Source organism: Phalangium opilio, unplaced genomic scaffold (genome assembly GCF_054372755.1).
Source record: "Phalangium opilio isolate 3A_F unplaced genomic scaffold, DU_Popi_V2 ptg000082l_1, whole genome shotgun sequence".
In the NCBI taxonomy this organism is placed as follows: Eukaryota; Metazoa; Arthropoda; class Arachnida; order Opiliones; family Phalangiidae; genus Phalangium; species Phalangium opilio.
In genome coordinates this window covers 8,140,714-8,154,226 of record NW_028324189.1, presented here as the reverse complement: position 1 = coordinate 8,154,226, position 13,513 = coordinate 8,140,714, and the positions used below count along the sequence as shown (strand labels likewise).

Sequence of the window (13,513 nt, the reverse complement as noted above, 5' to 3'; positions counted from 1 at the left end):
ACCGGAAATGAATGTATTCAAATGGCGCGTGATTCGGAGAAGATTAAATAAAGCCATATCGCTTTGACAATGAATTTTGATTAAATTTGATAACTACAGCGAAAATTCACTTTTCAAACGCGTATATTTTTAATCTCCTCAAATAAATCAATAAAAGTAATTAGAAAAAATCATTTGTCTCCTTGCGTTAAGTTTCGCGTGAGTTGATTGTCGAGCTAATCATTCGTTGCTTTGAAGAACTTCAAAGATGTCGGCCGCCACTGCTAAATATGAAAAACTGTTTCCCGATAGATACTTCAAATACAAGTGAGTACTTATTGAACGTAACCGAGAATATCAGTTTCTTTTAACATTGTTTTCTCTCTTCTAACAGATTTACGGAACCAGCTATTATCAAGTACGGAATGCTTGAGGTATATATAAAAAATGAATTTAAGATTAAAATGACGTTTAAATAATTCTGGTTTTATAAAATTGTCTTTTCAAGGAGTTGGAAGAACTTCCGCTACAAGAGAAAAAGATTTACGATGCTATCGGATATGGAACTATGATTCATAATTTTACGTAACTGGTTCAAAAGGTGTGAAAAGTAGTTGGCGTTTTCAAGATAATATTTTGTTCAATAGCCCTGTTTACGAACCGATCAGCGCAATGGATGTCATAGACATAACCAAGGGTGGAGAATTACCAAACGTAAGTTTCAGTTTCAACATTCCACTGGATTGTAGGGGGTTGATCACACCCTTTAGAAGGCTTTATCTAGATCACTGCTAAAAAACATTGTGGTGATTAGTGTTACATTTTCTGAGGTATTTTCAGAGTTTGGACATTATACTCGCTCCATTGGATATGTTCACTTTAAGCAAGGTGAAAGGGTTTATTTCCAGTGGTTTTTACGACTTCACCGAGACAATCATATTGTCAGGGGCACCAAAATTGTCACTGTCAACTTCGCTCTCATTCTTGTCAATGGATTTCATGGTACTTCATGTCAAGATCGGCGTATCGTGTAACTCCAAAAACTTATGATCGATTACATTTCCAGTCTGGTGTCGGCATTTGTCTTTTCGCCATTGTTACATCATTGTTATTGACTCACAAATTGTGGTACTCCATCCTAACAAAGTCAAGAAGTAACTTCAATCAAGTAATCAAGCGATATCTGATAGTTTTATGGGATATCTTTTCCGTGTTCTTCTTTGAACGTAAGTAATTTCATCTCTCAAAAATCGCTGTAACTTGGGAAACTCATTTTGTCTCTCGTGTCAAGCAGCGTACCCTGGTCGATTGGGTCATATTTCCGAGCGTCTCGCCTACGCGTTTTGGGTAATTGGCGTCACCTTTATCGGGTTCCTCATGAGTTGTTTCCTCAAGTCCGAGTTCTTCAGCGAAAAATATTTAATCATTGAAACGATCGAAGATCTTCAATACATGCAGAGTCACGCCAATGTCCAACCACTTATGATGAAAGACGGATTGATTCACAACATTCTAAGCAATAGAGTAAGCGTTCACTTGTTATAAACCCAGTTGGGTCCTCTCAAAACTAACGGTGTCAAACTAGGCCAAAAAAGAGGAGAAACTCGATAATTGGATGAAGAATCACTTGAACGAAAAGAATTTTTGCGATCCTTACGACCTGATTTCACCAAAACTGTACGAGAAAATTGTGGACGGCAATAAAGCTTTGATTTTGAACCAAAATTTTTTGTCTGCTTCGTTGGGATACATCCTTATGCAAGACGATGACATCATCCGAGAATGGAAAACCAAATTGGATGTATTCTATTTTTCGAAATCGCTTAAAAGCGATTACATCGTCTTGCCTGCCAATTCATCCTTTTTCACCAACCCGATCTTTCGTGAAAATTACGAAAAAGGGTAATTGATCCTTTCTTAAATTGCTAAGCGCAAACTAATTTGGCTTTAACTTTTATTTAGAATGCTCGTCTTTTTCGAAACGAAAGCGTTTAGATATTTTGATTTCCCAGGGGATTACGGAATGGATTTCGTCAAATGGGAACGTCCAATGAAGACCGCGTCAGACCTGACGTTATTCGCCGTTTCTAGCGTCTTTTACCTCACTTTATCGGCTTTATCAGTTTGCGCCGCCATGTTGTTCGTTGAAATCATCCTCGGCTGGAAGAAATATAGAGGCTATTAAAGGGAAAACCAATTAATCAAAACGTTTTACAAAAAGTACACATTGATTTCGAAATAATGACAAATATTTACAAACGACATAATATCTTACAACTTTCAACCGAACATTGAAAATTTTGTTGTTGTTGTTTAAGTAATTCTTGATAATTAAAATTAATTATATTAAACGTGTTTCAAATATCTCATAGCTTTTATCTCAGCAATAAAACTTAACTTTAACTACGAGCTTGTGATTATTGAAGACTAATTAATCTTTCGAAAAATGTAGGAGTTGAAACAATATGGTAATTTTCTGAATCCGTAGATATGGGTCTATATCTTAACGATTTTCGAGAAACAAACAACACTCAATTACTTTTTATCATGAAAGACACTATGAACCATTAAATAAGCCTTGGAGGTATATTACTTCAAAGGCAATCATACGACGTTGTCCTCTTTCGTTTTGTTTAGGCTACAAAGACTTGTCAGGTATATAGCAGAAAAGTAAGCGAAAAGCGAAATGAGTAAATACACATAATGAAAGGTGTTTTCTACCAAACATTTCCTGTCGAAATTATGATTCGGGGTAATTGGTATTAATTTCGTAAAATTTAGCGACTGAATTAAGGTAAACAACAGTATTCACGTGTCGCGTGGTTCGGAACAAAACGAAACAACGCTTCGTCGCTTTTGCAACATATTTAGACTACATTTGATAACTTCATCAATAATTCGTTTTTCAAAAGCGTACATTTAAACAGATCAATATAAACAATTAGGATCATACATTTGTCTCTTTGCGTGAGTTTACTGTCGAGCAAATCATTCATTGCGTAGAAGTAATTCAAAGATGTCGGTTGCCACTGCTAAATATGAAAAACTGTTTCCCGATAGATACTTCAAGTACAAGTGGGTACTTATTGAACGTAACCGAGAATATCAGTTCATTTTATCGCTTTTATCATTACTTTCTCTTCTAACAGATTTACGGAACCAGCTATTATAAAGTACGGAATTCTTGAGGTATATAAAAAATTAATTTAAGATTCAAATGACGTTTAAATAATTCTGGTTTTTTAAAAAATTATCTTTCCTAGGAGTTGGAAGAAATTCCGCTACAAAAGATAAAGGTTTACGATGCCATCGGATACGGGGCTATCATTCACAATTTTACGTAAATGGTTAAAATGGTGTGAAAAGTAGTTGAGGTTTTTAAGATAATATTTCGTTCGATAGCCCTGTTTACGAACCTATCGGCACCTTGGACGTCATAGACATTACCAAGGGTGGAGAATTACCAACCGTAAGTTAAAGAGTTTCAACATCCCAGTAGATTGTAGGGGGTTAGGCATTATCTAGATCAATGATAAACCACATTGCGGTTTCGTGACGCATTTTCAGAGTTTGGACATTGTAGTTACTCCATTGGATATGTTCACTTTAAGCAATGTGAAAGGGCTTATTTCCAGTGGCTTTTTCGACTTCACCGAGACGATCATATTGTCAGCGGCACCAAAATTTTCACTGTCATCTTCGCTCTCATTCTTGTCGATGGATTTGATGGTACATCTGGTCAAGATTCGCGTATCATGTAACACCAAAAACTTCTAATCCATTACATTTCCAGTCTGGTGTCGGCATTTGCTTTTTTGCCATTGTTACATCACTATTATTGACTCACAAATTTTGGTACGCCATCCTAACAAAGTCAAGAAGTAACTTCAATCAAGTAATCAAGCGATATCTGATAGTTTTATGGGATATCTTTTCCGTATTTTTCTTTGAACGTAAGTAATTTCACCTCTCAAAAATCGCCGTAATTTGGAAAACACATTTTGTCTCTCGTGTCAAGCAGCGTACCCCCGTCGATTGGATCATATTTCCGAGCGTCTAGCCTACGCGTTTTGGGTAATTGGCGTCACCTTTATCGGGTTCCTCATGAGTTGTTTCCTCAAGTCCGAGTTCTTTAGTGAAAAATATTTATTCATTGAAACGATCGAAGATCTTCAATATATGCAGAGTAAGGCGAATGTTCAACCACTTATGATCAAAGACGGATTGGTTCACAAATTTCTAAGCAATACAGTAACCCTTTGCTAAATCTAGTTGGGTCCTCTCAAAACTAATCTTGTCAATTTATTAGGCCATGAAAGAGGAGAAGCTCGATAATTGGATGAAGAGTCACTTGAACGAGGAGAATTTTTGCCATTTTTATGACTTAGTTTCGTTAGATATGTACCAGGAAATTGTACACGGCCATAAAGCTTTGATTTTGAACCAAATATTTTTGTCTGCTACGTTGGGTTACGTTCTTATGCAAGACAATGACATCATCAGAGAATGGAAAACCAAATTAGACGTATTCTACTTTTCGAAATCGCTTCAAAGCGATTACGTCGTCTTGCCTGCCAATTCATCCATTTTCAGCAACCCGATCTTTCGTGAAAATTACGAAAAAGGGTAATTGACCCTTTCTGAATTTGCTAAGCGCAAACTAATTTGGTTTTGATTTTTATTCAGAATGCTAATGTTTTTCGAGACGAAAGCGTTTAGATATTTTGATTTCCCAGGGGATTACGCCATGGATTTCGTCAAATGGGAACGTCCATTGAAGACCGCGTCGGACCTAACTTTATTCGCCGTTTCTAGCGTGTTTTACCTCACTTTATCGGCTTTATCCGTTTGCGTCGCCATGATGTTCGTTGAAATAATCCTCGGCTGGAAGAAATATAGAATCGATTGAAGGGAAAATCAATCAATCAAAACGTTTTACAAAAAGTACACCTTATTGATTTCGAAATAATGACAAATATAACGACATAAAATCTTATAACTTTCAACGGAACATTGAAAACAATTGACTCCATTTCATTTTGCTACAATTCAAATGTCCGTCATCAGAGGACATGATCTATGTCAAGCACAAATCAACAGTAAAATTTATAGTGAAGACTCGAGTAAAGATAGAAAATACACCGATATAATTTAACCATGATTACTTTGTTGTTGTTGCTTTGGTAATTCTTTGTAAACAAACACTTTATATTAAACACGGTGTAAACATCTCGTAGCTTTTATCTCATCAATAAAACCAGAAGGGAATAAGAGAGAAGGGAGACATTAGAGCCTGCTATGGTAACGGGAGTCCGACCAACCTCAAGTAAACCGCGAAAACTTTGCGCAAGTACACAGCTTTTAACCAATTTACTGCAAATATAGTTCTTTAAGTTCTCCGAGTTCGCAGTATCAGGCGGCCTATTTGTCTGCTAGATTTTCATTCTCCAAAGGCTTAGGGCTGTACATGTTTCGTTCTTGTGTAATTATAACCTCAAGTATGTATTTTATTGAAACTAATTTTTATTTTTTAATACTAATTCAGAATAATTAGTTTTCATCTATTTATTACCTTCAAATTATCTGATTTTGGTATGTTCTCAATTCCCGTGCATCTAAATTAATTGCACAGCTTGATTTCGTTTATCAACATTAAATTCGGCCATTTTTATCTCCTTCAATGTAAAGTTGTAAACAAAACTAATTTTTATACGTCAACCGAGACGTCACCTTCTTATCTGACGTCACAGCTAAGACAGAAGTTAGATAGCTAATCAGTGAAGGGTAGTTGATTTGAGGTTGGTAAGACTGTTGTTACGAGTGTAAAGCATTATGGAGATATAAAGTGTGTCCCTTCTCCCTTATTCCCTTCTGATAAAACGTAACCTTAACTACGATGATGTGATTATTGAAGACTAAATTATCTTTCGAAAAATGAAGGAGTTATCTGAATCCGTAGAGATGATTGTGGTGGTTTTAAAGAGCTATCGTTTACCCGAATTCTACCGACGTAGAAATGTATTTAGAGATCCCAATGTAATCAATCAATTCCATAGCGTTTCATAGCTAGGTTTAATCTCCTTTAGTTTGAGTAGATTCGTGTCGAGCCTCATGATTAGTTTCTTTTCTTCGCACGATAAACGCAATTAATTTCAAAATTATTTTTCCGCTAGATTACTTTCGAATTGTCAACAAATAAAGTCATAAACCTTGTAACTAAATGGTGCGTTTAACGATTTTCGACAAACCAACACAAACACAATTCCTTTTTTTTTCATGAAAGACACTGAGAACCATTAAATAAGCCTTGGAGGTATATTACTTCAAAGGCAATCATACGACGTTGTTTTCTATGGTTTCGTTTAGGCTACGAACACTAGTAAAAGTAAGCGAAAAGCGAAGTGTGGTATTACACATAATGAAAGGTGTTATCTAACAAACATTTCCTGCCTAAATTATGATTTAGGGTAATTGGTATTAATTTCGTAAAATTTAGCAACTGAATTACGGTTAACAAGCGTATTCATGTCGCGCTTGGTTCGGAAGAAGACCAAATAAAGCCATATCGCTTTGGAAATGGATTTTGGCAATATTTGATAACTACAACAATAATTCACTTTTCAAACGCGTATATTTTTTTAATCTCCTCAAGGAGATCAATAAAAGTAATTAGAAAAATTCATTTGTTTCTTTGCGTTAAGTTTCGCGAGAGTTTATTGTCGAGCTAATCATTCGTTGCTTTGAAGGAATTCACAGATGTCGGTCGCCACTGCTAAATATGAAAAACTGTTTCCCGATAGATTCTTCAAATACAAGTGAGTACTTAATGGACGTAACCGAGAATATCAGTTCCTTTTAACAATATTTTCTCTTACAACAGATTTACGGAACCAGTTATTATCAAGTTCGGAATTCTTGAGGTATATATAAAAATGAATTAATGATTCAAATGACGCTTTAATAATTCTGGTTTTTTAAAAAATTATCTTTCCTAGGAGTTGGATTCACTTCCGCTACAAAAGAAAAAATGTTACGATGCCATCGGATACGGGACTATCATTCACAATTTTACGTAAATGGTTAAAACGATTTGAAAAATAGTTGACGTTTTCAAGATAATATTTCGTTTGATAGCCCTATTTACGAACCTATAAGCACCTTGGACGTCATAGACATTACCAAGGGTGGAGAATTACCAACCGTAAGTTACAGATTCAACTTCCAAGTAGATTGTTGATCATACCCTTTAGAAGGCATTATCTAGATCACTGCTAAAAAACATTGTGGTCATTAGATAGTTTTCAGTTTTCTGAGGTATTTTCAGAGTTTGGACGTCATCGTTGCTCCATTGGATATTTTCATTGTAAGCAATGTGAAAGGATTTATTTCCAGTGGTTTTTACGACTTCACCGAGACGATCATATTGTCAGCTGCACCAAAATTGTCACTGTCATCTTCGCTCTCGTTCTTGTCAATGGATTTCATGGTACATCTGGTCAAGATCGGCGTATCGTGTAACTCCAAAAACTTCTAATCGATTACATTTCCAGTCCGGTGTCGGCATTTGCTTTTTCGCCATTGTTACATCACTGTTATTGACTCACAAATTGTGGTACTCCATCCTAACAAAGCCAAGATGTAAATTGAATCAAGTAATCAAGCGATATCTGATAGTTTTATGGGATGTCTTTTTCGTATTTTTCTTTGAACGTAAGTAATTTCATCTCTCAAAAATCGCAGTAATTTGGGAAACACATTTTGTCTCTCTTGTCACGCAGCGTACCCTCGTCGATTGGATCATATTTCCGAGCGTCTCGCCTACGCGTTTTGGGTAGTTGGCGTCACCTTTATCGGGTTCCTCATGAGTTGTTTCCTCCAGTCCGAGTTCTTCAGTGAAAAATATTTAATCATAGAAGCTATCGAAGATCTTCAATACATGCAGAGTCACGCCAATGTTGAACCACTGATGTTGAAAGACGGATTGGTCCACAACATTCTAAGCAATAGAGTAAGCGTTCGCTTGTTATAAATCTAGTTCGGTCCTCTCAAAACTAATTTGACCAATTTATTAGGCCAAGAAAGAGGAGAAGCTCGATAATTGGATGAAGAATCACTTGAACAAAAAGAATTTTTGTGATCCTTATGATCTCATTTCGCCAGAACTGTACGAGAATATTATAGATGGCCATAAAGCTTTGATTTTGAACAAGCTATTATTGTCTGCTACGTTGGGCTACATTCTTATGCAAGATATGGACATCACCACCAAATGGAAAACCAAATTAGATGGATTCTACTTTTCCAAATCGGTTAAAAGCGATTACATCGTCTTGCCTGCCAATTCATCCTTTTTCAGCAACCCGATCTTTCGTGAAAATTACGAAAAAGGGTAATTGATACCGCTCCATTCACAAATTGTTCACTGCAAACTAATTTGGTTTTATTATTATTTAGAATGCTCGTTTTCTTCGAGACGAAAGCGTTAAATTATTTAGATTTCCCAGGGGATTACGCCATAGATTTCGTCAAATGGGAACGTCCAATTAAGACCGCGTCGGACCTAACTTTATTCGCCGTTTCTAGCGTGTTTTACCTCACTTTATCGGCTTTATCCGTTTGCGTCGCCATGTTGTTCGTTGAAATAATCCTCGGCTGGAAGAAATATAGAGGCGATTAAAGAGAAAATCAATCAATCAAAACGTTTTACAAAAAGTACACCTTATTGATTTCGAAATAATGACAAATATTTACAAACGACATAAAATCTTACAACTTTCAACCGAACATAGAAATTTTTTTGTTGTTGTTGTTTAGGTAATTCTTGATAATTAAATTTAATTAAATTACACATGTTTCAAATATCTCGTAGATTTTATCTCGGCAATAAAAAGTAACTTTAACTACGATGATGTAATTATTTAATTAAGCTTTCGAAAATTGTTGGAGTTGGAACAATACGGTAATTACCTGAATCCGTAGAGATGGTTCTATATCTCTACTAGTTAAGACATCTTTGTCCGGAGACCTCATTAGAAATGTATTTAGAGATGCAATGTCAATGTTAGTCGATCAATCAATTTCATAGCCTTTCATAGCTAGGTTTAATTTCCCTTGGTTAAGTAGATTCGTGTCGAACGGTCATCATGATTTGTTTGTTTTCTTCGCACGTAAACACAATTAAGTTCATCATTATTTTCCGATTGAGTACTTGAGTACTTTCGGATTATCAATCAGCTATAAAAGTCAAACCTTGTAACTAAATGGTACGTTTAACGATTTTCGACAAAACCAAAACAAACGAAATAACTTTTTATCATGAAAGACAATGAGCTTAATTAGATTCGGAGATACCTCGAGGGAAATGATACAGAGTTTTCCTTTTAACGTTTTGTTTTGCATGACGTAAACAAGCCGGGTCTAGCGCAAAAGTAAGTGAAACGCGAAGTATGGTAATGAAAGGGGTTTTCTACAAAACATTCTTGCCGTATCTATGGTTTAGGGTAACTGGCAATATTTCTGTAAAAATTAGCGACTGAGTTACGGTAAACCACCTTGTTCGGTTCACGGGTAGTTGAGCGGTTTTCAAAGGAGCGTTTTGGAATAAAGCGGTTCCCAAAACAGCGGTTTGCAAAACCGCGTACAACCAAAACCGCGGTTTCTGTTTCCGCGTTTCTCAATACAGCGCTATTTCCCAAAACAGCGGTTGCTGTTTCCGCCCAAACTGTGATTGATAGGGAGGGAAATATCTATTATATTAAGTATATAGGACAAAGAACAATATTATGCAAAAAGGAGTAATGTTATATCGGAAGTAAATATAAAATATAATTTTTTGGAAAGGCATATTATTTTGGGAAGTTAATGAAGATAAACAACAATATTTTGGAAAAGGCGTACTTTCGTACGCTCAAGATATAAACGCTGTAATCAAAATGCGCTAAAACGAGAAATGGCTATAATGGCAAACGCGTATATGAAAAAGCCGTTTTGGACAATGCTGTTTTGATAACACGCCCAATCGATAACATACCCCTTGTTCACGTGGTGCTTGGTTCGGAAGAAAACGAAACAGCGCTTTGTCGCTTTGGCAACAGATTTATACTACACTAGGTGTTACCCGCGGCGTCGCTCGCGTGTAATAAGAACTTCCATAAACATGATATAAAGAATGGGTAGATTTTACTAATGACTAATATTTTTGTAGCACCCTAGGAGCGAAGGCACTCGGTGTTTCCCGTCAGCCCGTCGGGACATTTTTTTTTTACTTTTCACGCGTACATTATCCCATAAAGAAAGGTTTTAAGTTTCTGGTCGCCATTTAAAAAGATGGCAACAAATCGAACCCAAAAGACCATTCAGCCCGTATATATGTTTAAGGAAACCAGTGCACTAAATATTTGCGAAATCGGTTGAAACGCGCGGACTTTGTTGCAAAGAGAAGATTTTTTACATTTCTGAGCGCCATTTATTAAGATGGCGAAGGATTGGAAAAATCTTTCTTAGTACGCGCCTACTACTTACGAGTAACGTTCCTGCAAATTTTGAGCCTTCTACGTCAAGCGGTTTGGGCTGGGTGTTGATTATCAGTACGTCTATCAGTCAGTCAGGACTTTGATTTATATATTTATACTACATTTGATAACTACAACGATAATTCGTTTTTCAAAAGCGTACATTTAAACAGATCAATATAACCAATTAGGATAATACATTTGTCTCTTTGCGTGAGTTTATTGGCGAGCGAACCATTCATTGCGTAGAAGTAATTCAAAGATGTCGGTTGCCACTGCTAAATATGAAAAACTGTTTCCCGATAGATTCTTCAAGTACAAGTGAGTATTTAATGGACGTAACCGAGAATATCAGTTCCTTTTATCATTATTTTCTCTTACTACAGATTTACGGAACAAGTTTATTTGACGTATGGAATTCTTGAGGTGTGTATAAAAATTAATTTAAGATTCGAATTAGGTTTTGAAAAATCACTGAAAGGGAAATAATGCATTCTGGTTTTATAAAATTATCCTTCCTAGGAGATTGATTTACTTCCGCTACAAAAGAAAAAATGTTACGATGCCGTAGAATTCGGAACTAAGATTCACAATCTTACGTAATTGGTTAAAATGGTTTGAAAAATAGTTGACGTTTTCAAGATAATATTTCTTTCAATAGCGCTCTTTACGAAAAAATAAGCTTCTCGGAGCTCACAGACATTTCCAAGGGTGGAGAAATTTCAACCGTAAGCTACAGAGTTTCAAAATCCCCCTACGTTGATTCTACTCCTTAGAAGACCTTACCTAGACACATTGTAATTAGTTAGTATACAGTTTTCTGACGTATTTTTAGAATTTTGATATCCTCGTTGCTCCAGTGGATATTTTCACCTTAAGCAAGGTGAAAGGACTTGTTTCCAGTGGTTTTTACGACTCCACCGAGACGATCATATTGTCAGGGGCACCAAAATTGTCACTGTCATCTTCGCTCTCATTCTTGTCAATGGATTTGATGGTACATCTGGTCAAGATCCGCGTGCGTGTAACTCCAAAAATTCTAATCGATTACATTTCCAGTCTGGTGTCGGCATTTGCTTTTTCGCCATTGTTACATCACTGTTATTGACTCACAAATTTTGGCACGCCATCCTAACAAAGTCAAGAAGTAACTTCAATCAAGTAATCAAGCGATATCTCATAGTTTTATGGGATATCTTTTCCGTATTTTTCTTTGAACGTAAGTAAATTTAACTCTCATAAATCACAGTAATTTGGGAAACACATTTTGTCTCTCTTGTCACGCAGCGTACCCTCGTCAATTGGATCATATTTCCGAGCGTCTCGCCTACGCGTTTTGGGTAGTTGGCGTCACCTTTATCGGGTTCCTCATGAGTTGTTTCCTCAAGTCCGAGTTCTTCAGTGAAAAATATTTATTCATCGAAACGATGGAAGATCTTCAATACATGCAGCGTCACGCCAAAGTTCAACCACTGATGATGAAAGACGGTTTGGTTTACCACTTTCTAAGCAATAGAGTAAGCGTTTGCTAAACCCAGTTGGGTCCTCTCAAAACTAACGCTGTCTATTTATTAGGCCAATCAAGAGGAAGGGCTGGATAAATGGATGAAGAATCACTTGAACGAGGAGAATTTTTGCGATCCTTTCGACCTGTTTTCGACGGAAGTGTATGAGAAAATTCTGGGTGGGCACAAAGCATTGATTTTCAACAATGTATTATTGTCCGCTACGTTGGGTTACGTTCTTGTGGAGCGCATGGACATCATCAGCGAATGGAAAACCAAATTAGATGGATTCTATTTTTCCAAATCGGTTAAAAGCGATTACATCGTCTTTCCTGCCAATAAATCCATTTTCAGAAACCCGGATTTTCGTGAAAATTACGAAAAAGCGTAATTGATTACCGCTCCTTTCTTAAGTGCATAGCGCGGCTACAGTGGATCCCCTACAAGTTGACTTTCCTTACGAACTCCGGGTTTGGCTTGGCAAAGGATAGTGGGCCGGATTTATACATGCACGTATAAATCCCGCCCACAAATGCCTCTAGCTTTGCCAAGCCAAAACTGGAGTACGTAAGGAAAATCAACTTGTAGGAGATCCACTTGAGCGGCGCTATGCTTTAAGCGCGAACTAATTTGGTTTTCATTCAGAATGGTCCTCTTTTTCGAGACGAAAGCGTTTAGAAATTTGGATTTCTCAGCGGATTACGCCATGGATTTTGTCAAATGGGAACGTCCAATGAAGACCGTGTCTGACCTGACGTTATTCGCCGTTTGTAGCGTCTTTTACCTCACTTTATCGGCTTTAACCGTTTGCGTCGCCTTGTTGTTCGTTGAAATAATCCTCGGCTGGAAGAAATATAGATACCATTAATCGGCAAATTGATTTCGAAGTAATGACTAATATATTCAACGACATAAAATCTTACAACTTTCAACCGATCATTGAAAACACTTAACTCCCTTCATTTTGCTAAATTCCAATGTCCGTCATCAGAGGACATAAAAATTATCGTAAAGACTCGAGTAAAGATAGAAAATACACCGATATAAGTTAGCCATGATTATATTGTTGTTGTTGTTGTTGTTGTTTAGGTTATTCTTGATAAACAAACACATTATAATAAACGCGGGTTAAATGTATCGTAGCTTTCAACTCAGTAATGAAACGTAACCTTTAACTATGGGAATGTAATTATTAAACACCAATTAATCTTTCGAAAATTGTTGGAGTTGGAACAATACGGTAATTACCTGAATCCGTAAAGATGGTTCTATATCTATACTAGTTAAGAAATCTTTGTCCGGAGACCTCATTAGAAATGTATTTAGAGATGCAATGTCAATGTTAGTAGATCAATCCATGAACGCTGGATCTCTAAAGGGACTGGTAAACGGAATAGATTTTTCTCTATAGCACGTTTGCTTTGTAAAAATATAAATAAAAAAAAACGGGTACGGCCAAGGTCGTTTAAATTTCTTTTCAATAGGTTTATTCAGAATCACAAAAGACCGAATGGCCTT

General features: G+C 36.4%; 2 protein-coding genes across 4 annotated transcripts; both read left to right on the top strand.

The window, feature by feature from the left end:
- The first annotated feature begins 4,261 nt into the window (after nt 1-4,261).
- LOC149651383 (uncharacterized) lies at nt 4,262-4,888 on the top strand. The gene is made up of 2 exons (XM_089847210.1): nt 4,262-4,605; nt 4,666-4,888. The coding sequence occupies exons 1-2, from the start codon at nt 4,292-4,294 to the stop codon at nt 4,886-4,888; spliced, it is 537 nt and encodes a 178-aa protein (XP_089703336.1). The 5' UTR covers nt 4,262-4,291.
- A 125-nt stretch (nt 4,889-5,013) lies between these two features.
- On the top strand, nt 5,014-8,882 carry LOC149651382 (uncharacterized). 3 transcript variants are annotated; one of them, XM_089848273.1, is made up of 13 exons: nt 5,014-5,477; nt 6,153-6,191; nt 6,263-6,364; nt 6,446-6,644; nt 6,726-6,794; nt 6,860-6,899; nt 6,975-7,051; nt 7,114-7,180; nt 7,304-7,465; nt 7,530-7,689; nt 7,758-7,987; nt 8,052-8,368; nt 8,434-8,882. In XM_089848273.1, the coding sequence occupies exons 5-13, from the start codon at nt 6,736-6,738 to the stop codon at nt 8,654-8,656; spliced, it is 1,335 nt and encodes a 444-aa protein (XP_089704399.1). In that variant the 5' UTR covers nt 5,014-5,477; nt 6,153-6,191; nt 6,263-6,364; nt 6,446-6,644; nt 6,726-6,735; the 3' UTR covers nt 8,657-8,882. The 3 variants fall into 3 exon arrangements, with proteins under 3 accessions (XP_089704399.1, XP_089704398.1, XP_089704397.1); XM_089848272.1 differs by having other exon boundaries at nt 6,153-6,202; XM_089848271.1 differs by having other exon boundaries at nt 6,153-6,364; nt 6,476-6,644.
- The last annotated feature ends 4,631 nt before the right edge of the window (nt 8,883-13,513 follow it).